The sequence below is a fragment of the Monodon monoceros genome, unplaced genomic scaffold (genome assembly GCF_005190385.1).
Source record: "Monodon monoceros isolate NGI ecotype Baffin Bay Population unplaced genomic scaffold, NGI_Narwhal_1 Super_Scaffold_9, whole genome shotgun sequence".
Classification (NCBI taxonomy): domain Eukaryota; kingdom Metazoa; phylum Chordata; class Mammalia; order Artiodactyla; family Monodontidae; genus Monodon; species Monodon monoceros.
In genome coordinates, this window is record NW_021703786.1 from 40363925 (window position 1) to 40387617 (window position 23693).

The following is a 23693-nucleotide window of genomic DNA, read 5'->3' on the forward strand; positions in this document are numbered from 1 at the left end:
GTTATTGAAACTTTACACTTATGGCACATGGGATAAATTTGTATCTGTTACCTACCAAACTTAGGAATATTGGCAGAACTGCCCCCCAAATAATGCCAGCTCCACTAAGCTTAAAATCTTGGAATTGCGTGTTCATAAAAGCTTAAAATTATCCAAGTGCCAAAGGTTTAAAAATAACCAAGGGCTTAAAGAAGGAGCTCCCTTAAAGCCTGCGGGCTTGATTCTATTCCAGGACAGCAAATGGATTTCATTGTACACTTCCAATCCCAGTTTAGTGATGGTGGCTGCTTGGAGCCAGTTAAGAAGTACTCTGAGGTCACATCTAAGCTTATTTGAAAGGGTATTGTGGTCGGTTAATGGTTCTGCCACAGTCATGGGTTTTACAGGCTGCTGTATGCCACTTCTGTACTGCATGAATAATGCTTCTTCCCCTGAGTGCATTATAAGAAATACCAGGAAACTAAGTGCTGTCCCAATCGATTGAAAGAGTAAATGGGCCTTCCAGGAGGATCTATCACGGAATAGTTATTTAGTGAAATATGGCCCTATATTTCCTTGTACCCTCACAGGAACCTCTTGAACAGGCAGACTGGCTTTGTGGGCGGTGGAGGGGGATATGGGCGTTTATGTGTATGTTCTCTCTCTGGCGTGTATGACTGCATTGTTGACAGGTGGGTGTCAGGAAAGGCCAGTGTTCAGTGATTTACCCAACCCTTGGGTGATTATCAGTAAGCTTCTCAGCATATCATCTGGATTGTCAAAACTTGACCTCAAGGAGGGACTCAAACTTTGTGATGTCACCTGAAAATTGTAACTCTGCGTTTTTAAAACCTTCCAAGCATGATTCAGTAAGATTTAGTTTACTTATTGGAAAATAATTGTTCCCAGGAAACTCAGCAGTATGTTCAACATTTCATCAATCTATGAGCCTCCCACTCTTCCTCAGCTATGAGACCTTCTTAGACCATTCCCACTTCCGTCGAATGACAGCCCAACATACCATTCACATTGGCTCTTGATGCCTTGTACAGTTACAGCAAATCCATAGACAGTTACAGTACACCTGGAGGACATTGTCAATGTTCTCATTTTTAGGGCCCTTTCTCCCACTCATCTGTCGTAGTGCTGTGTATATGTAAGTGCTTAATAAATATTTCCAACTGATTGATAATGAGGACTAATTTGACAGATTGCCTTCCTGGAGGGTTCTAATGATGCACTGATACCCATCTTTAGAATATGACATGGATGAAAAAACATATATTTGCTCTCTGTCCTTCATGGAAGAAGGACCAGAGAAAGAGGGCTCCTTTCTGTTCTCTTGGTCCAACATTTTTTTTTATCCAAAATTAAGATTCTGTATACAGCGTAGGAGAGAATGGTTATGAGGAATGAAATTAGAGGATGCAAAGTAGGGCTGACAAAAATGATGATCCTTAGAAAAGCTTCTGTACCCTGGAGTGTCTTTTTTTTAAAAACCCTTATTCTTTAATGTCTTTTCCATAGCTAGTATTGTACTAATATATTTTTTTGCAATTTTAAAATTAAGATATAATTCACATTACATAAAACTTACCATTTTGTAGCATACAATTTCAGTGGTTTTTAGTATATCCATAATGTTGTGCAACCATTACCACTATCTAATTACAGAATATTTCCATTAGTCAGTAGTAATGTCCTCTGTTTCATTTCTGATTTTAGTAATTTGACTTTTATTTCTTATTTTATTGGTCAGTCTAAGCAAAGATTTGACAATTTCTAGCTAAAGGTTTGTTGATCTTTTCAAAGAACAAACTTTTCGTTTTATTAATTTTCTCTATTGTTTTTCAATTCTCTTTTCATTGATTTCTGCTCTATATTTTCCTTCCTTCTGCTTGCTTTGGGTTTAGTTTGACCCTTTTTTTTAGTTTCTTAAGGTGAAAGGTTAGGTTATTGATTGGAGAAATGTGAGTATTTACTGCTATAAATTTCCCTCTGAACACTGCTATAGGCTGCATCCCATAAGTTTTGATATGTCGTGTTTTTATTTTAATTTATCTCAAAGTATTTTCTAATTTCCTTTCTAAATTCTTCTTTCCCCCAGTGGTTATTTAAGAGCATGTTGTTTAATTTCCATACATATTTATGAATTCCCCAAATTTCCTTCTGTTACTCATTTCTGATTTAATTTCATTGCAGTTGGAGAACATACTTTATATAATTTCCATCTTTCAAAATTTACTGACACATTTTATGGCCTAATGTATGGTCCACCCTGGAGAATGCTTCATGTGCACTGGTATGAATGTGTATGCTGTTGTTGGTGGAATGCTCAGTATATGTGTGTTGGGTCTACATATAGTTTATAATGTTGTTTATGGCTTGTGTTTTCTTGCTGATTTTCTGTTCTATCCATTTTTTAAAGTGTTGCATTGAAGTCTCCATCTATGATTATTGAGTTTTCTATTTCTCCCTTTAATTCTGTGAGTTTGGGGGCTCTTAGGTGAATATGCATTTATAATTGTTATATCTGCTTGGTAAGTTCACCCTTTTATCATTATACAATGTTCTTTTTTGGTCTCCATTAGCAATTTTGTCTAAAAGTCTATTTTGTATGATATTAGTGTAGCTACTCTGGAGCTTCTTTGGTATGGAGTATCTTTTTCCATTCTTTCACCTTTATTTGTGTCTTTGAATCTACAATTGAGTCTCTTGTAGACAGCATATAGTTGGATCACGTTTTTAATCCTTTTTCCAATGTCTGCCTTTTAATTGAAGAGTTAGCCCATTTACATTAAGTGTAGAATGGACTTAACTCTACCATTTTGCTATTTTCTATATAGTCTTTTGTATTTTTTTGTTTCTCAAGTCTTCTATTATGGTCTCTTTGGATATTAAGTGAATATTTGGATATTTTCTAGTGTGCCATTTTAATTCCCTTGTCATTTTTTTCCTCTATATTTTTGAATTATTTTCTTAGTCGTTGCCCAGGGGATTACAATGAATGTCTTCATTTATCTAGTTCACATTAATATCAACTTAATTTCAATAGTATACAAAAACTGCTCCTATACAACTCCTTTCCCCCCCTCTTTTATACTCTTTTTGTAAACAAATTAAATCTTTATATCCTGTGTGTCCATTATCATAGACTTATAATTATTGTTTTATGCAGTTGTCTTTTAAATGAGATGAAAAAAAGAGTTATAAATTAAAAAATACATTTATGCTCTGTTTTATATTTTCCTAGGTAGTTGTATTGATAGTTACCTTTACTGATGCTCTTTATTTCTTCATGTGGATTTGAATTACTGTCTAGTGTCCTTTCAGTTCAACCTGAAGGACTCCATGTACCATTTCTTGTTAGGTAGGTCTGCTAGTGATGAACTTTCAGTTTTTGTTTATTTCGGAATTTCTTAATTTCTCCATTTTTGAGAATGGTTTTGATGGATATAGAATACTGGGTTTACAGTTATTTTTTTACCCTTTCAGCGCTTTGAGTAGGTCATTCTATTGCCTTCTAGCTTCCATGGTTTCTGATGAGAAGTCAGTTATTAATGTTATTGAGGATCCTTTTTATGTTATGAGCTGCCCTTCTCTTACTGCTTACAGTTTGATTATAATATGTCTAGGTGTGGATCTTTTTGAGTCTATCCTAGTTAGAGTTGAGGTTCTGGAATGTGTAGATTAATGTTTTTCATCATGTTTGGAAAGTTTTTGGCCATTATTCAAATATTCTTTCTGCTCCTTTCTCTCCTCTTTTTCTGGGAATCCTGTTATGCATATGTTGATGTTTGATGATGTCACACAGACTTCGGAGGTTCTGTTCATTTTTCTTCATTCTCCTTTCTTTCTGTTCTTTAGACTATATAGTCTCAATTGACCTCTCTTCAAATGCTTTCCTTCTTCTGCCTGCTTGAATCTGCTGTTGAGCCCCTCTAGTGAATTTTCATTTCAGTTAGTACAGTTTTTCAACTCCAGAATTTCTGTTTGGATTCTTTTATAATTTCTAATTCTTTATTGATATTCTTTATTTGGTGAGACACCATTCTTATACTTTCCTTTAGTTTTGTGGGCATGGTTTTCCTTAGCTCTTTGAACACATTTAAAATAGATGATTTAAAGTCTTTGTCTAGAAAGTGCAACCATTGGGCTTCCTTATGCACAGTTTTTATCGATTACTTTTTTCCCTGTTTATGGGCCATACCCTCTAGTGTCTTTTTACACTTTACAACTTTTTTGCTGAAAGCTGTACATTCTGAATATTTTAATATGACAACTCGGGAAATCAAATTCTCCCCCATGCCCAGGGCTTCTTTCTTTCTTTTTTTTTTTCTAGCTGTTTGTTGTAGTTTTTATTGTTTGTTTGTTTAGTGAGTCTGTATTCTTTGTGTTGTTTGGCCACCGAAGTCTCTTTTTTTACCTTGGTGGTGTGCTCATGACTGGAAAGAGATTATTGGAACACCTGGAAACAAAATACCCCCCATTCTTTGCCAAGGGGCTCTGTGTGCCTGTTGAGGGAAGCCTTCAACACTCAGCCAGACAGTTTACAACTCTGCCTTAGCCCTCATTTCCTGCTTGTGCAGACCATCAAGGTCATTCAAGAGTGAGAGCTTAGGGCTTTTTCAAGTCTCCCCCAAGCATGTGCACAGCCCTGGGCGTGTATGTGGCCAGATAGAGTCCCAGAAATACAGCTGAGCTTTTCACAGCCCTTACAGACATTTCATTCCCCAGTTTTTCCTCCAAAGCTTCTTGGTTAGTGTATTGTTTGCCCCAGCAGATATCTATTGCCTTAGGCAACCATGACTAAAATATTTGCCTATGTTTTTAACAAAACATTGCCCCCACCTCTACCCTCCCCAGGTAGTAGTTTTAGCACTGGGTAAGTTCCTGGTGAGATGAAATAATGACAAGTTTTTTGAGCCAGTCTCCCAGGAAGCCACCAGACAGGTCAGATAATTCATTGTGAATGAGTTCTGTTCTGTTTCCTCCAGTACCAGGGATGCAGGCTGTTATTGATATTTTCATGGCTGCCACTGGGCTGGGGAGTTGGGATTGGACTAGGGTAAGTTAACATGCCACAAAGTCCACTGTTCCTACTGAGACTAAGATCATTTTCTTGTCTAAGTGCTCCCTGGGTTGCTGCAAGCCTTTGGTTATTTTCCAGAGTTCCAAATAGTTGATTCTGACAGCTTTTGCCAGTTTCTTCGTTGCTTTTATGGAAGGATGGAATTTTGGAGTTCCTTCCTCCACCATTTTCACTGACATCACCCTCTGCAGTCTCTTTTGATAAAAGAGGAACAAAGAAGGAGACAAATGACTTATTTTTAGAACAGAGATAAACCTGAAAGGAGACTGGGTTATGCCAGGACCATGAAAACTGCTCTTGTGTCAGGTATGGGCTAAGTTTTTAAAATACCTTGATTGATTTAATCCTGACAGCAATCCTCTGAGGCAGTTCCCCCTTTTCATGGAATAGAAAACTGAAAACTGAGAGGTTAAGTTATTTTCTCAAGGTTATATAGTCAATAAGAGGTAGGATCAGGTTTTGATCCCAGGTCTTCTGATCCCAAAGCCTGTGTTTTTAATCACCAGGCTATAATGGTATAGGTTGAACCACCAAATGTCACAGGAACCCATGAGAAGTGTAGGCTTAGCTCAGCAAGATCCAAAGAGATACACAAAGAGGCAACCCTTCTATCATGAGGCATCTCTCCTAGTGCTGGATTCCCCCACAGGTGGACCGAGGTGCATCAATATAGTTATTGTATTTCCATCTTAAGAAAAAACCGGAACTTTGTTGGACTTTCTTATACTTATTTTATACCTTAGATTGATCTATCTATCTATCCATCCATTCATCATGTGAGGTGGGATTCGAACCACATTGGCGTCTTTGCTGCTTTTTGAATATCTCCTGTCTTTCAAGGTCTTTGCTATTTCTGTTTTGTTAGTTGTTGGGGCCTTGAAAAGTCTTATTATTGGCTCTGGGATCTGACCAAGGCCAAATGGTGTGGGGTGGATGTCATTCTTTTAACGTACTGTAGCAACAATCATACACTGAAATGTGAGTTGACATTCACTTTTCTAACAAATATTTATTGAGGGCCTGCTATGGGGCTAGGCACTGTGCTGGGTGTGCAAAGATGGATAAGATGTGGACTGTGCCCAAGAGGTTCTGACAATATACCCGAAGTTTGTGTATGTGAGTGGAATGAGAGGAGAATGAAGGTAAGGGATGGTTTTATGGAGAAGGTAGCACGTGAGCGAGGCCATGGATGGACGGCAGGGATCAATGGATCTGCTTTACATATAAGATCTAACAAATTGGTGGCTTCAAGGTCCATTTTTCAGTAGCATTAACAGCAATGGGGTAATTACACTTCTCAGAATTGAATACTCCAACTTACCTGGAGCCCAAGTTGGAGCCAGCTGTTGTAGGGAGAATTTTGTTGGAGGCATCTACCTAAGTCTTCTCCTGATCCCCTCTCTTTTCCTGCTGGTTGTCACAAAAGGGAGCTCAAAAATCTCACCCCTGGGTACAATTTTCCTTAAGGATGTTTCACTGAAAGAATTAAAGCCACTAATTTAAGAACCAAAAGAAACTGCTCAAATACCAGGTTTTTGCTTATTATAAAGATTATTTTCCCTTGTTTTTTCTTTATATAACAATGCTACTTTTAGAAAGATTCAAAACGTTAAATACTTCTCAGCATGAGAAGTATTAGCTAGAAATCAAATTGTAAGAGAGAAGCATGGTCATCTCTGTATCAGACCAAAAAAGAATCTGTGACTTAAGCTTTTTTGTTTTGCCACCTTGTGGCACTGTGACCAAATTGCAGGAAAAATAACAGAATATGGGGGGAGATTCCATCTGTGTCTTGAGGGTTAATGGTTTACATCCAGAATCATAAAATGATGGCAAACATCGTTTCAAGGACAGTCACGACCCCTGCCTCCCAACAGTACCCGAAATGCCCCAACTCCAGACACACCCACACAGTTTGCCAGAAGGTGGGTACTGCCCATTGCTCTGTTCCCTTCCAGGGAGGTTCTCCACGTGGCCCTTCTCTTCCTCCGGGTCATCAGTGCCTGTGCAGATGGCAAGATCCGCATTTACAATTTCCTAAACGGGAACTGTCTGAAGGTGATGAAAGCCAATGGCAGAGGTTATCCTGTGCTGTCCTTCTTTATTCAGGGCAACAGGTGGGTGGTAGGTCAGAGCCCTGAGCATTTCTGTTTGGATGATTATTTTTCCTCCTATGGGACACCGGCCCCGGATTTGCTGGCAGCAGGAGAGAGTGGGCCGTGCTCCGCTCCAGTCTTGGCTGCAGTGATAGGCTCATGGGGGACTCATGGGACTTCACACAGAACTTAGCAATCAGGGACCACACTACTCTTCATTCGTTCTGGGTGTCTGATCCAGTCACGCGATGGGCTCGATACAGCTCTGCCGTGGGGACCGAGGTTCTGCCAGCCTGCAGCCCCTGATCCCACGTCCAGCCTGAGAGCTTCCCAGCTCTCTGTGTCTCGCTTCTGATGCAGAGTGACGCGCAGGAGGGCGGGAGTGGCATTGGCAGGCGGCCCAGTGTCCAGTGGGGCAGAACTGAGCAGATGAGTTTACAGAAAGCAGAACCATGACGACACTAGCTGTATATAATACGGTGTTGTTAGACGCTAGGTTCAGGGTGATATTATGTGAAAATACCCAACTAGACTTAACTTTTAAATTCTACCACAGCCTCACTTAAGACATCGCTTAATCGCTTCGAACCACATTGCCTTCCTCCTGATTAGTCCTCCTTGCTTAAAGCAGGGGGGGTGCTAGTATACTAAGGCTCAATAAATTAATGGTTTTCAGTTACGAAGTCAGAAGCCTATAAAAAAAGGTCACCTTTGACCTTTTCTTAATCATGACATCCGAAGAGAGATGTCAGCTTGAGCAAAATATGTCTGAAAGAGATTCCTAAGTGGAACGATTCCCCAAGTTCCATTCCAGTGCTTCCAACCGTAACGAGTCACTTTTATGGAGAGTTTACGCTAACAGTGACAGTCTTAAAATTGCAGGCTTTTGGCACAGAAAGGAGCCCACACATAGCATTTCCATTTCTTGTTTATGGTTATGGGAGACCTAGGAGCAGAGGTGGGGGAAGAAAAGCAACGCCCTGTAACCGCTGTGAACCCCAGGAACAGTGGGTGGGTAGGAGGTGATGTTGGGGACCCTGGGTTTAGAACTCTTTTTTTCTCTAGTGGCATGAGAGTGGGGATTAGGGAAGACAGATGTCCTCCTGCTTTACAAAGTACAAATGTTCTGTCTGAACGTAGAGCGTGCACAGACACCCAGAGCGATGGCTTGAAGGGGGTGGGGCTGGAGGGTCAGCGAGGGCTTGAAGGCCTCCCCCATTAGAGTTTTCCTCACCCCATCACGGCAGTAGAGCCATGGCATTTGGATGCTGTGCTTAAGAAAAAAGGAGTGAACTTGAAGACATCTGTGTGCAGAGTAGCTAAGCCTTCTGACTCGGGCACCCCAGGTTCTCGGCACTCACTCCAGAAACGGAAATTCGTTAAAAAATATTGTAATCCGAGAAGCGAAGTAATCAGGACGTGTGTGCCTTGTTCACATCTAATTTCTAAAGAAAACGGCTACAGAGCTAACGACCCCTGCTGCACGGCCTGCCACCTTTCTCCGCCCGTAGACCCTGCAACAACCTACACCACCCTGTCTGTGCGGTCATTTCCCGGGCACTGATCCCTTGGCCTCAGGATCGGATGGGACAGTAGTCCAAATGCATATTTGGAAGCCGGGCAGTGGCAGCCTCCACACTCCTTTTGTGGGCAACCCTGTTGCTTTGGTTCCAGGATGGTGATCAACACAGAGAGCAACATCCTCATGTTCCAGTTCGAGAATATCAAGTGGCAGTACTCCCTGGAACGGGCCAAACAAAAGAAGAAGGACAAAGAGTATGACAGGGAAGAAAACGGCCTCGCAGAAGTTCTCTCCAAGTCGAGCACTCAGACTTACAGCCCTCAGGAATCCATACCTAGCAAACACACGGCCCAGGAGTCCCTGTTCAGCAAATCTCACAGGTCCCCAGTTCTCCTGAGGGCATCCAGGTTACCTACAGGTAAGAACCAAATCCTAGGCAGCCCCAGTGGTACCCAGTGGAGCAGGTGAGGGGCTTCCAGGACCAGTTTCTCTGTGGAATAATTTGGTCAGTGGTTTCTTGATGATATAAATCCCAACCTGTATGTCATTCTCTTTGATGTGACAATTTGTTAGCCAGCTCAAGGGGATCTCCTGATTTTCAAGGCCTAAGTTTTCAGACTTACAGAATCTTTCTGCAGTAGATGACACTAGCCCTTCATACTTGCCATTAAAACAAAAACCAGACAACCAACATCCTCCCCCTTGCGCCTGATCCAAGCATATAGTACGTGATTATTTCCTTAGGACACAGACAAGATATATTGTACGGCAGAAAAACGTCCTCTGTGGAATGTATTCTCTGTAGACCTCTGACTGATAACATGCGTACCTGGAAAATACTAGATCAATAGATCACCTCCAAGAGTATTACACCGCAAACGGTCAGTTAGGACAGAGGACCGAGAATTTCAGATAATGCATAAAGCTGGATAATCAGTAGGAAACGGGGGTAGGAGGGGGGCGTCAGGAGGTGATCTAGATGGACCTTCGGCTCCAGGTGATTGCCTAGTTTCATGGGACAACAGGAAGCAACAAACAGTAAAGTGATCATTTGGGTGAAAATCAGTTGAATTATCGGCTACGCCCCCAGTATTCATACCTAATTGAATCACATAATTACTACAGTTTCCTCCTCAATCTTAATTTAGGAGTGTTAACGGAGGCCCCTCTAAGTCAAGGAACGCCAAAGTCACCCCGAAGAGATGGCAGGAAGAGACCGAGTTCTAGGGAAGCAAATGGCACGGGCACCGAGCAAGAGAATTTGGAAGCAAAACCCCTCGCCGGAGATAAGAAGAACGGTGATCCTTTATTCTGAATTCATGTGGCAAGATTCAATCTCTCTCTCTCTCTCTCTCTCTCTCTCTCTCTCTCTCTCTCTTTCTTTGTTCAGTCTAATTTTTCAGCAGGTTCATCAATCAGTTTGCTTGGATTCTGAATGGATAAAATGCCCAGCTTCTCCTAAGAGTGGTGGGTTTTCCCTAACCGTCCCCTTTCTGACTTGAGGCCACACAGAGCGAGCGCCTTTCTCAGAGCTGAGCCTCTGGTTTTGGGCTCACAGTCAGCCTCATCACTTCTTGGACTGTTGTGTCATCAATCTGAGTAATGGGCTCAGCGGAAGGGAGAAGAGGCAGTGGGGCTGATTGCAGAGGCGTTTTAGGGGGGTTTCATGGGGGAGGAGCTGGATTGGGGGGTGCTCTACATGTGAGATAAGGGGATCAGGGAGATAGGCGGGGAGGGGCTTTGGAGAAGAGTTACCATGAATCAGGTGTCCCTTTGTTGTTTTTGAGAGACTCTGGTAAAGATTTAAAATGCCTTTCAAATATTTTTGGCTAATATAATAGTGTTTCTTTGAATCAAACTCCCTGCAGAGACTAGCTTCAAGGTGAGGGTAAAACAATTGAGTTTTGTGAGGTCTGTAATAACAGTGGGCATCCTTGCATATACCTGTCTCTGTGTACCTGTATAGGTATACCTGTGGGATAAAGTCCTAGGCGTGGCATCGCTGAGCCACAAGGATGATTGCCTTTTAAAAGCTAGAAGGAGATCGCCATAGTTGTCTTTAAAAACTGCTGTGTCACTTTTCACTCCCACCAGCAATGCTTGAGAGCTCCCACTGCTCCCAAGCCAACACTGGGTGTCCACCATCATTTTGCTCATATGATAAGTAAAGATGCTATTTGCATTTCTTTAAGGTTGATCACTCACAAACTAAATGTCCCTCAGTGGGCAGTAACTAAGTAGGTGATGACAAAGCCATACTATGACAAAGGCATATTATACAACAGCTAAAAATGGATGAGGAGCCCCATTTTTTTTTTTTTTTTTTGAGGTACGTGGGCCTTTCACTGTTGTGGCCTCTCCCGTTGCGGAGCACAGGCTCCAGACGCACAGGCTCAGCGGTCATGGCTCATGGACCCAGCCGCTCCGCGGCATGTGGGATCTTCCCAGACCAGGGCACAAACCCGCATCCCCTGCATCGGCAGGCGGACTCTCAACCACTGCGCCACCAGGGAAGCCCATGGAGCCCCATTTTTGACTTGGAAAGAGATCCATAATGTATTATTATATGAAAAAAAGACAAGTTACTGAACAATGAGCCCATCACAATTCCTTTTAATAGGAGAAAAACTGTGTTTTGTCTCTCTCACACACACACAGACACCCCCCCCAACACACACACACAGAGTGGGGTATTCTGGAATTGCACGAAGCACGGGGAAGACTTTGACATCTTAATTTCATTTAGATAAGACCTACTTGGTCAAGGAAAATTATACACTGTTATAAAATTGTGAAATCAATACCCTGTTGCATTTTCTTTGCTAGTTTTATTGGTGCAGTTTGAGGTGCAGATTTTACTTGCTAGGTCAGACTAGACAAATGCCTTCTCCTTTTCATGGTTCAGTTATGCCTTTTGTAAAAGGAGGATAATGTTTTCAGTGTGTCTGTGAGGTATTGCAGAGATTCAAAAGCCCAAATGAGAGACATAGTAAATTTGCTCACCTGTGAAGACATCGTTGCTAACTCAAGGGCCTTAGGCATCTTGGAGGCCTTGACCCTAAAGTAGCATGCCAGAATAAATCTCTTGTCCTTGTCAGTGGCTTTTGGACCTACGAAATGTTCAAAACATTTAGGGAACTCCTGTTCAGGAACTGTCTTTTGGCCATTTGATAGTTTCAGTTTTGCAGAGGTGACATGTTTTTTGAAGGCAGTTTTGATTTTGAGAAACATCCAAAGATCATTTGGAGTCAAATTTGATGAATAAAGTGGAAATCAAGCTTTGCCATCCAGGTTTTACTTAAAAATATAGGTATGTTACTGAAACTCTGTAAGGCTATAAATGGGGTGTGAAGGTCCTTCCCACAGGGAAGTTTCAGGAATGTGTGGAGCACAGGCATTACATATGTTCCTTCCAAAATATGCGTATCTAGAGGTTCATACACACTTGTACACAAGTACTAGCATATTTGTTAAAAACGTGTGTTAAATATTTTGTAATTTCTCGTCTCATAGAGGATTTTTGCTCACATGATGGCAGCATGTCCACTGGGTAACAAAGACCATAGTCTGAACAGCAGTTGGAATGGATTTAACTTTCATACGTAAGTACTTAATGGTCTTCACGGAACACTGGTTTGTCTTTCTTTTCTTTTTTTTTTTAAAGCAGGTGATGTGGAGGAAATACCAAAACAAGGACAACTGGGAACTTTGGGGGACTTGATCAGTTGCTCAAAGAAGAAGTCCTGGTGCATCCCTATGTCACCTGACCAGTTCCTCCTGACTGTGAATGCCCTGCAGAAAGCCCATAATTCTGGGGAGCTTGCCTATCCCCGGAGGCCCCAAACCCAGGTCATCGATGCCTGGGGACCTTCCATTTCATACCCAAGGAAGGTCCTGAGTTTGAAGGGACGATCGGTCCAACATGCCGTCGATCGGTTGAGATTGAGCAACCCTCCCATAGACGTGAAACAAACCAGTATTCCCCTTGAAATCCAGAAGCTTCAGCCTAACCTGAAGAACTCCGTGCACAGCCCCAGAGTCCAGTCTACCATCCCCCAGCCGGTGCTCATCTGCCCCAGGTTGTCTGGCAGCTTAAAGGCTGAAGACCCGCCAACCAGTTCAACTGATGGGGCAGTGCGCAGCTTCAGCCCCTTAACCAGCACACAGGTCATCCAACCAAACTGCGTGCTGGCTCCGCCGATGGGCACGACGGCCCAGGCTGCCAAGAGAGATTGGCCCCGCTTCTACACGGCCCTCGACCCCTTCAGAGTGAATACGGAGTTCATGCTGCTGACTGTGAAGGAGGAGAAGGAGTACGAGGAGGCCAAGATGAGGGAGTTTCAGGCCATAAAGCCGGCTGGAGGGGTTGATCTGGAAAAAGCCAGCAGAGCTGCCTGGGTCAGGAAGATCAAAGGCCTGCCCATTGATAATTTCATGAAACAAGGGAAAACAGCAGCCCCTGAACTTGGGCAAAACGTATTTATCTGAACCAGCCTTGGGAAATTACAGCGTTTTATAATAAACAAAAAACCAAATGGATGTTGGTGTTCGGCCTCTTTTTGTTTGTTTGTTTTCAACTGTTCCCTGGCAATTAACATGGGGACTCTTTAATTATTTTCCTATAAGCCAAAGAACTGATATTTATCAAAGTAAGAAAACAGAGAGGCTGGGGGTGATTGGCATCTGTAGTTCCACTGAAAACCATTCAGTGAGAGGCATGGAAGCCCTGTTTCATTGATGGGAGATGTTGGAAGTTTAATACCACTCATGGCTACCAATTTAGGGCTGTCGTTTCTTCTAGCAAATGAACTGATGGGATTATATCAGAATAATGCACTGGAGTTCCCTGGTATTTTCGTATGGAAGCCTGATGAAGCTCAATGAGTTCAATTAAGAATCTAAAAGGAGAAGCCCTCAAATTGCATTCTTCCTCCTCAGGGCTAACTCCTATGGAAGAGAATTAGGCACATTCATCCTTTCTACATTAATATCATGTGTGTTGAGGTTGCTACTTAAGCCTGCTGAGGTTGGTGTCAGGGGCCAGGCAGGTGATTTAGATGTGAGCAGCCCAGCATAGGTGCTGTGGCCCGTCAAAGAGCTCAAGCCCCATGTGAAGGGGGTAGCTCCTACTCAGTAGCTCAGCTTGGCGTAGGATGGAAACCATTGAAGCAGAATGCAGAACAAAACAACAAGACACCAACCCCACAAAACTCCGCAACCCACACACTGAGTGGGCCACCAAAACCCTGGCATCGGTAGGCTGGATGCACAGGCCACCTGTTCCCAGCCTCCGCTTTCACCTCCAGGTGCAGGAATACCATCATTTGCCAAGCTTTCTCTCCCTGGAGAATTTTTTCTCCATTCTTAGGAAATCAGGTTTAAAGTAGCACTGGCAAATAGCCATGTAAAAATTGTGATTTGAATGGAAAGAATCCCTTCAATTAAGGAAACGTGCTTCTACACATTATTCCATGAGCCTTCCAACAGCAGTTTGACAGCAGGCTGGGCAGATAGGATATTGTTATAATCACAGTTTCAAAGATGACATGAAGTCCCTGAATTTCAGCTCCTTCAAGGGGCAAGATCACAATATTCACGGCTAAACTTAAAACCGTGATAAGAATAACATCTATTGAGTAGGTAGGTATGGACCCTGGAAGGGAAGGACACATAGATGTTAGCTAGATAATTGGTTAAGCGGAGTAGACGGGCTCAAACCCAGGGGGCTCAGACTCCGGGGCCCACGCTCTCAGCCTCTCTCCTTACTCTTTCCCAGGTCTACCTTCCTCCCTTAATAAGACCCGCCATGTTTACGGTCCTCCTGCCTAGTTCTTCTTAATAACATTTACCCCTTCGCAGGAGGACATTTATTTCTTCAACTGCTTCCACTGTTTAAGGTACAAAAGTAATCCTGTACGGAATTACACGTCACCGTAAAACACTCAAACGAAATGAAAACTATGGAATAATCATGCCCCTGACCCCCACCCCTGCCTTCAGGACATCCACACTAGAGGAATGACACTGTAGGCGGCAGCAACATCTCCAGGCAACAAACCATGAAGTGCCTAAAGCAGCATCTTTTACTTTCCTCTCCTGCTTGGACCTGCCCGGGCCCCAGCCTGAGTCCTGGCTTCTCGCCCCGCCCCGCCCCGCCCCGCCCCGCCCCGCCCCGCCCACTCTCTAGCCCCGCCCGGATCCTCCCACTCCGAATCGCCCCGCCCCCACTTGCTCCTCCCCTGAGGGCCCGGAAGCGGAAGTGGGGTCGGGTTGCCGCTGTTACTCCGGCTCCTCCAGGCCCGTAGTGACCCCGCCTCGTCTGTTCTGGTCCCCGGCCCGCGGCTGCGGCGCTGACGTGGCTCCCGGAAGTGGGGCTGGCGTGGGCCGCTATGTTGCAGCAGGTGAGGGGCTGTGGGCGCGGAGAGAGGGCCGCGGCGGGTGGGCCGGGCCTGCAGGGCCTGAGGGGCCCGTGCTGAGCGTCCGGGGCCGCTGCCGGAGCCCGAGGAGGAGCGGGTGGGCGGCGAGCGGGGCGGCCGGGGGCGGGGCCGGGGTCCGGGCTGCGCTGAGGGCCGGCGCGGGTGTGAGAGGCGCGGGGTCGCGCCCGGGTGGGCGGGCGGCTGCGGAGACGCCGTGTGTGGCCGGGCGAGGGGAGGGGGGCCGCCACCCCGCACGTGGGATTAGGGGACCCCCGACCCGGCCTTGCGTTCAAGTTTGTGCTGTTACAGCAGCGTTGGAGGTGGCTGGTCCACTCCCGTGACTGCATCTGCCCCTCCGAGCTAATTACAGCCCTCACGTGTAGGATCAGAGATTAGTAAGAATCATTTCGTAGTTTCTTGCTATTTTTTAAAAAGTTACACTTTTAGTTAGATTTTGTAGGCGTCTTTTCCTCTTGAGGGGTTACTGTGGCCCAAGCACTGTGCTAGGCCCCGGGGAAGGGCTGCGAACCGCACAGACGATTTCCTGCCCTGAATCGGAGGGAGAATTGGAAGGTACCGGAGGTGGGGAGGCAAGATAAGTTAAAGACTGAAGGTAGTTTTCACAGGGCTGTCACCAGGGTGATGTGATAGCAGGTGTCTGCGAATAGGACGCCCTCGGGATTTAGTGTCGGAAAGGACCGCTCCGGGGAGGTGACCTGAGTGGGGAAAACCAGGTGATGGTCTGCACCTGCGCCCCGGCTGAAGGAGGCTGGAGAAAAACACAAAGGCACTGACTGTTCCCACTTAAGCGAGGCTGGAGAAAAACACAACGGCACTGACTGTTCCCACTTAAGCGTGTGGCCAGGCACCTCAAGCGAGCCCTTAGGGCCGCCAGGCAGTCCTCACCCTGCCCCCTCCGTAGCCCCCTCTCCCTCCCACCTAGGCTGCTCTCCAGGGCTTCTCCCTCAGACCTTCAGCGTTTCTTCCTTATCTGCTCTCAGCCCCTAGCCTTGCTGCTCGTTTCACTGAGAAGGTGGAAGACATCGGTGTCCGCACCGCCTGCCATCTCCAGCTTTCCTTGTAATCTCCTGTTCACTCTGCCTTTGTTTTATGTAACTGCACTGTCTGTGCTGCGTTTTTTTTTTTGATATGGGCCATTTTTAAAGCCTTTATCGAATTTGTGCGAAAACAGTATTGCTTTTTTTTTTTTAATGTTTTGGTTTTTTGGTCATGAGGCATGTGGGATCTTAGCTCCCTGACCAGGGATCGAACCCACACCCCCTGCACTGGAAGGCGAAGTCGTAACCACTGGACAGCCAGGGAAGTCCCGGTGCTGCCTTCTAAAGTCGAGCCCTCTCCTTGTGCACTGGTTTCCATCCCCTCTTGCCTAAATAAAGTACCCCCAGAGAATTCTAGCCTGTCACCAAGGTGGAGACCACTGGTCTCATAGATGTGAATCCATTTTACATTTTCTAGCTTCAGCTGTTCCTCCACTCTTCCACCTTCATTTACTATGAGGGCTTTCTCCATACATACTCTGTGTGTTCCCACTTCTGTGCCTGTGAACAGATACCTAGTCAAGGGGCCAGAGGGAGGCCCAGCGGGTGAACTCTCCTGGAAGCCTCCCCACAGCCCGTCCCTCCCTCTGCTCCTGTTTGCGCTCAGGTTACTTCTGGCACTGATCACAGTCTGCCACGTGTCGTAGGTGATTGCTTCTTTGTTTATTAGCTCATGCCTTCAACAAATACTGTAGCACCTGGCCTGGTGCTCGGCTAGACCCTAGGATTTATTACAATGCAGGGACGGAACTTGCCCTCCAGTAGCTTGGAGTCTAGGAGGAGGTAGGAGGAGTAGACTTAAAGTAAGACTATCCCGAGATAATTGTTCAAGCGGAGATTTGCCCAGGTGCTGTGGGGACGTGGGAGGGGGGATGCCTGGGGATTTCAGGGCAAGTTTCTCAGCCGTTGCAGTATTTGAGCTGAAAGTTGAAAGATGATTTGGCGTTTGCCTGATGGTCCGCTTCATAGGGGATGGGGAAGGGAAGAGCTTCTGGGTAGAGAAAACATGAAGGGCAGAAAGGTGGGAGGACCCGAAGTGTTTTCCCAGAGCAGGTAGTAACAGCGTTGCTGCAGTGCTCAGTGGGAGGGGGCGTTGTCGGGAGGTGGGCACGGGATCAGGTCCTGAGCTGCCGCAAGCTCTGGTTTGCTGTGCCTGAGGGATTTAAGTCTTATCCTGTACAGGGAGGGGCACCACTGAACAGTTTGGGCAGGGGGGTGACATGGTATGCTCTCCATTTAGGGAGATACTCCGGGTAATGAGGGGCTGGAGTAGAGCGGGGGTGAGACCAGAGATGGCAGGTGAGTGGGGAGGGGCTGGCACTGTGAAGGTGTGAAGCATGACTGAGGCTGCAGGTGAGTTGCAGTGAGCTGAGGTGCGAACCACTTAGAGACCTGAGGTTGAGGAGGGAAGGGAAGTAGAGGACAGAAGGGAGATTCAGCATCAGGACTTTAAAACATCTCTTCACGCTGTAAAGGACACCTGAAGAAGCTTGTATGCTGATGAGAAAGATCCACCAGAAAGACCTGAAGATACAGGAAACTGTAAATAAAGGGGAAGAGTGATGGAACACGCCCCCAAGGGGGCAGGAAGAGAAGGGATTCTGACTACAAGTAGCTGGTTTAGCCTTGGAGAAAAAGGGACAGAGTTGTGAGAAGGGGTCAGGAAAACAGGGCTGCAGTCAGATGATTTTGTGGAGGAGCCAGAGACAGTGAGTTTATCTCGGCAGCCTCAGCCTTCTCTGAGAGCCGCCTGAGGGTGGCTGCATTGAGTTTGCGCTTGGCAGCTTCTTGGGTGGGATGGAGACAGCAGGTGCTTGGGTTGCCACGTGGGGTTTGGCCAGGTGATCAGGGTTGGGGGAGGGAACTGACCTCGCCCCTTCCCTAGGCTGTGAGTTCCAGGTGGCCGTGACGGCATCCTGCCGTCATCTTTCATATTGACTTGTGTGCTGCCTTGCGTGTAGTAGGCATGCAATACGGAGTTTCATTCTGCTTCATGAATATTTGCTTTTCCTATCAGGACAGTAATGATGACATTGAAGATGTTTCACTGTTTGATGCAGAAGAGGAGACAACTAGTAGACCAAAAAAATCCAAAATCAGGTACGACGATAAGTTACAAGACTCGGGTTAGTGTCTGGTGCTGTTCTGTCCATCGCCTGGTGCCAGCGACGGGGTTCGGGGCAGAGTGGTTGTGATGTGCTGGTGAATATTGTGTATTGCTGCTTTGCTCTTTAGTCTGAGATGAGGTGACATCTCACGTTTTCCCTGGGAATAATTGACATATGGCATTTTACTCAATACTGAGTTTTCAAATCTGCAAATCCAATTTTTTGAACACTGGTGTTTTTAATTCTGACTTTTGTACCAAGAATGCACCATTTCTTTAGATAGTTTCTGTAGATATATTACATTTTGATTTATTATGCAAATTTCAGAATTGTGTCTTTTGTATCAACTAATGTGAGAATATCAAGCCAAATATCTTTCTATTCCAAACTTAGTTATCGCTAAAGAAATTCACTTGATGAAATCAAATTCTACCTGAACCTTGAGAACATCTCTAAGTGAGAGATGCCCGTCACAAAAGACCACGTATTATATGATTTTGTTTATGTGAAATGTCCAGAATAGGCAAATCTATAGGGACAAGAAGTACATTAGTGGTTGCCTAGGACTGGAGAGGGGTGGGATTGGGGTCAATGGGGGGGTGACTGCCCATGGGTATAGGCTTTATGTTTGGGGTCATGAAAAAGTTCTAAAATTGATTGTGTGATAATTGCACAATTCTGTGAATATACCAAAAATCACTGAATTATACCCTTTAAATAGGGGAATTGTGTGGCGTGTGGATTATATCACAACGAAGCTGCTGATAAAACGGCAACTATGCCTGGTGGTCACTTTGTCTTAACGCCTGAAGTGATTTCTGAGGGCCTAGAAATTCTTAGGGCATGACATTTAGACATGTGAAAATAGGAGTCAGTCCTAAGAGTGTAGTTTCCTAATTCCTCTAAGCTTGGTAAAGTTTCTTGTTATATATTTTGTGAAAGTATATAATCAATGAGGTGTTAAAGTCACGTTTACATAGTGTATTTTCTGTGACAGCAGGGCCTAGTCAAATAATGGGACTTATGAAAAAAGAGAGGTAGGCGGTTTGCTTCTTCCTCAAGTCATCTTTTATTTTGGCAAGACTCTGCATGGTTCTGCTTTGGCTGAAACATTTTCATCTACATCTACAGTACCTGTTGTAAATGTAATTGCATATCTTTTATTATGTTTTGGTTTTCAGACACCCAGTGGCATCATTTTTCCATTTATTCTTTCGAGTCAGTGCAATTATAGTCTATCTTCTCTGTGAATTGTTCAGCAGCAGCTTTATTGCCTGTATGGTGACAATTATCTTGTTGTTGTCATGTGACTTTTGGGCAGTCAAGGTAGGTTTGATTGTTTTTATTTTAAAATCGTATTTATATGATGAGATTGAATGACGTGTAAACAGTAAAAAAAAAAAAAATAATGACACTTAGCATTTCCGATTGGTGTTAATTTATCTTTTTGTTATCTTAGGCCTCACCGGTGTCAAAGTGCCAGTTGTGGCAGATCACGTGTAGGTTTACTGACTTGTCTGTGCTTTACGTTAACCTATGTCAGCTTTAAAGTTAAACAAATAAAAAAGTGACCAGCAGCTACAGACTACACATATTGCTTCTAATCCTCACCACTGGTTTTGCTTCAGGGTCACCTCCGGCTATGCCGCGTATGATTTCTAGATAAGACCCCAGGGTAGTTTGTCCACCATTACAAGTACCGACCATTACAAAGGCTCCTATTTGAGCTTGAGGGCAGTGTTTCTCAGCCAGGGCCAGTTTTGCCCTCCAGGGGGACGTTAGTTTGTCAGTATCTGAAGACATCTTTGGTTGTCACAACTGGGGGTGGGGGAAGTGTGCTATTGGTGTCACACGGGTAGAGGCCAGGGATGCTGCTAAGTATCTTAAGGTGCACACACGGGGCAGCCCCCCCACATCAGGGAATCACCCGGCCCAAAATGTGGATAGTGCTGAGGCTGAGGGATCCTGTTGTAGGGGTAGAAAAGAGTGTAAGAAATGGTTCAAACTCAGAGGCGGTGGTAGGTAGAGGGATGGATGGTTGGAGAGATAGGTATATAGATAGAGGGGCATGTGATAAAGTAACTATGGTAAAATATTAAATGTAGACACTAGGTGATAGGTGTATGAGTATTCACTGTAAAACTTGACTTTTCTGTGTGTTTGGAAATTTTCATAATAAAATGGTAGGGGGAAAAATTGAAGGCAAAAAAGAAAAAGGCAAAAGCTACTTTTGGAATTTGAGGTATGTATATTGATTCAAAAACCAGTAAGATGTTACAGGTCTGCTCATGTCCACCAACGCAGCCATTTTTAGATCTTTTGATTGTTACAGATATCAGAAGTGGTTGGCTTGGTGGTGGCCAGTTTCCGTAGGCCACAAAATGCTGAGAGTAAAGATTACAAAGGTCTGTTTCCTGTAGTCTTTTCTTTTGTACAGTCTTCTTTGCCTTGTATTTCTTTGAATTTCTTCTGTTGCTTTGTGCTCTAAAGTGTTTACTGTATCCAGGTCACAGTTTTGTTTTGAGGAACATTTCTTTTTGTTGTTCATGTAATTTCTGCTTAGCCAAATAGAACACCACCTTCAGTCAGTTCTTCCTGCTAATTTCCAAAAATTATATAATTAGATCCTTGTGGGTTTAGAGTTTTAAAAAATGTGGCCAGAGGGAGTTCCCTGGTGGCCTAATGGTTAGGATTCCGGGCTTTCACTCCATAGCCTGGGTTCAGTCCCTGGTCAGGGAACTGAGATACCGGGATGCAAGCCGCAGCATGACCAAATTAAAAAAAAAAAAAAAAAATGTGGCCAGAAAGTATATTTTCTGATAACATTTTTTTTTTTAAAACAAGGGCTTTAAAAATACTCTTTCATCTGTGGCAGAATTACTTACAGATATGCAGACAATTGAGATACGAAATTAAGAAGTCAAGAATGGGGAAATTATTAAATGGACTTGGGGAAGGGGGTGTGCAGGGTTCTGAGTGTAGTTAGAACAGCAGTGTGTCGTAGTTGTAAATCTCAAGGCAGTTGTCAAAAGAAGAGATAATTATTAAAAAAAAGAGATAAATAAGATAAAGTTATTTAAAAAATGAAAAGAACTTAAATGTTATAACCTATATGGGGCTTTTGTCTTATTCTTTATTTTGAGAAATATAGTAAAAAAAAGAATAGTTGTTTTCAAATTTTTATGGTAACTTTTAGTAAAATTTAAAACATTGTGTGTCTTCCAAAACATTGGAGAAGACAGGAGCAACTAAAACATCAAGAGAAGGAGAACAAAGCAAGCGTCCAGGAACCTGAAATATCATAGGGCAGAGTGCAAGGGGATGAGAGCAGTAGCACATTAGTTACAGCTTTAGATGTAATTTAATTAAACCCTCTTTTTAAAGATAAAAATTAGATTTGGTCAAAAATCAAAGTCCAACGCAAAAGATCTAACGATAATTGTAACATTAGAAAAAGTAAAAGAAGGCAAAGATAACATAAGACCAATTCAAACAAAAAGAAACTTGACGTTATATTATTATCAGACAAAGCAGAAATTGAGAGTAAGACAGCATTCAGTGGAACAAGAAAGGTCAGTTGATGAGTCACAGTGAGGATCATTCACAGAATGACATCACATCAAACTATAGTGAAAAACTACTAGAAACACTAGAGAAGATGGAGGAACACTGTTGTGATAGAAGTCTAACAAACCATTGTCTTTGCAGATCAGAGCAACAAAAAATACATAAGATTTGAAGGATCTGAATGAAATAACAAGGTCACTTTCATAGCAGTATTTGGAACTCTGTATGTAGAGGCATAATACCTTCTTGTTCAGTTCCTGTGGAACATTTACAAAAGCTGACTAAATATCACTATGAAGAAAATCCAAAGAAATTGCCCAAAGCAGCTACATTTTCTAGTCCAGTACAACAGAACTGGAGACTAATAAAAAAAAAAAATGGTTGTCAAAATTGGGATTTTTAAAAAGAGCCATTCTGTTAAATATCTTGGCGTAAAAAGGAAGTAAAAACTGTAAATATAGATTATTTATACCTTAATGATAATGAACATCTACATTCAAACTTTTGAAATGTGTCTAAAGCTGAATTCAGAGGAAAAACAATAGACAAAAGGCTTTTATTAGAGGTCTAGAAGTTTCAAAAACAAAAATAATAAGCTTGAGAGAAATTCGGAAAATAAACTAAAATGACAAAAACAAAGTAAAGAATTGGAAAATGGGAAAATGGAGGAGTTTGAGACTATTCGAAGAGCTGTTATTTGAAAGGGCCACTAAAATAGACCTCTGGCTGTTCTCGGTCTTCTTTGCCAGCTCTTCTCTTTTGCTTAGCCTTTGATTGGTAGCGTTTCTACAAAACGAAGTTTGGTCTCTAAGGCTCCTCCTCTTCTTCTCTTCTGTATTCCTTTCATCATGTTAGGAAAGCTATCAAAGCAATTTGTTACATTGGTAAGAGGGAAAGAGCTTGGTGCATTTCAAGTACTGAATGAAGGTCAGTGCCTATAACCATAGTCTTCGTTTGGGCTGCTGTACAGAATACCAGAGACTGGGTGGCTTACGAACGATAGGAATTTGTTTTTCCAAGTCCTGGAGGCTGGAAATCCAAGGTCAGGGTGCCAGCATGGTCGGCCTCTGGTGAGGGCCCTCCTTGGGTTCCAGACTGCTGATGTCTCGTTGTATCCTCACATGACTGAGAGCAGAGAGAGGGTGAAAGCTGTCTCTTGACTCTTATGAGGACACTAATCCCATTCACAAAGGCTCCGCCCCCATGGCCTCATCTAATCCTAATCACCTCCCAGAGGCCCCCTCTTGATACCATCACTTGGTGATGGGGTGGGGGCAGAGTTTCAACCCATGGATTTGGGGGGGACACAGTATTCAGTCCATAACCTTTTTTAGAGATACATAGTTATAAAGTATATGTAGCTGTGGTCAGGATATATAGGAAAAAGTAGGTCCCAGAAGCTAAAGATCAAGGGGTTTAGAAACACATTAGGGAACTGGAGAAAGGACAAGAGTTCGCTAGGGAAAAGAAGGGTAATGTTTATGGGTGTGCTGACCCTGTCACCTCTGCCCCTGTGGGGCCTGCCGTGGCATTGTCCAGGCCTGGTACGTAGTGGTCTTTAACTGGATATTATGGTGGGAAAGCTGATGATTTCTTGTTTGTGAACTGTTACACTAAGATACGATGTTATGGTAGACCTGTAAATAATGTTTTTAAAATGTGTGTGCATATATTAATCTTTACCAGAATGTCACAGGTAGACTAATGGTTGGCCTGCGCTGGTGGAATCATATTGATGAAGATGGAAAAAGCCATTGGGTGTTTGAGTCCAGGAAGGTAAACTGCCTTTGTTTTGTTTTTTGTGGTTTTTTTTGAGTGTCATTCAAAAAATTATGTGTAGGGCTTCCCTGGTGGT

At 43.7% G+C, this 23693-nt stretch overlaps 2 protein-coding genes across 8 annotated transcripts in view; both read left to right on the top strand.

Moving 5' to 3' along the window:
• Nucleotides 1-13222, top strand: part of CDRT1 (CMT1A duplicated region transcript 1) — a 34860-nt gene extending 21638 nt beyond the window's left edge. The window contains exons 11-14 of the mRNA XM_029213367.1: nucleotides 7030-7188; nucleotides 8842-9107; nucleotides 9838-9987; nucleotides 12354-13222. Of these exons, the coding sequence (XP_029069200.1) occupies nucleotides 7030-7188; nucleotides 8842-9107; nucleotides 9838-9987; nucleotides 12354-13177 (1399 nt within the window). The 3' untranslated portion in view covers nucleotides 13178-13222. The remainder of the gene's footprint in view (nucleotides 1-7029; nucleotides 7189-8841; nucleotides 9108-9837; nucleotides 9988-12353) is intronic.
• A 1718-nt stretch (nucleotides 13223-14940) lies between these two features.
• LOC114889274 (Golgi apparatus membrane protein TVP23 homolog B) overlaps nucleotides 14941-23693 on the top strand; it is a 33743-nt gene continuing 24990 nt past the window's right edge. For 4 of the 7 annotated variants that reach the window (XR_003791996.1, XR_003791998.1, XR_003791997.1 and 1 more), the window contains exons 1-3: nucleotides 17341-18263; nucleotides 19453-19597; nucleotides 23525-23614. Coding sequence is in view for 4 of the 7 variants with exons in the window: in XM_029212385.1 (XP_029068218.1) it covers nucleotides 18130-18263; nucleotides 19453-19597; nucleotides 23525-23614 (369 nt within the window). In the remaining 3 variants the exon portion in view is untranslated. Of the gene's footprint in view, nucleotides 15091-15120; nucleotides 15203-16579; nucleotides 16811-17340; nucleotides 18264-19452; nucleotides 19598-23524; nucleotides 23615-23693 lie in introns of those variants that run through there. The other 3 variants (XM_029212386.1, XM_029212389.1, XM_029212388.1) reach the window with 3 other exon arrangements.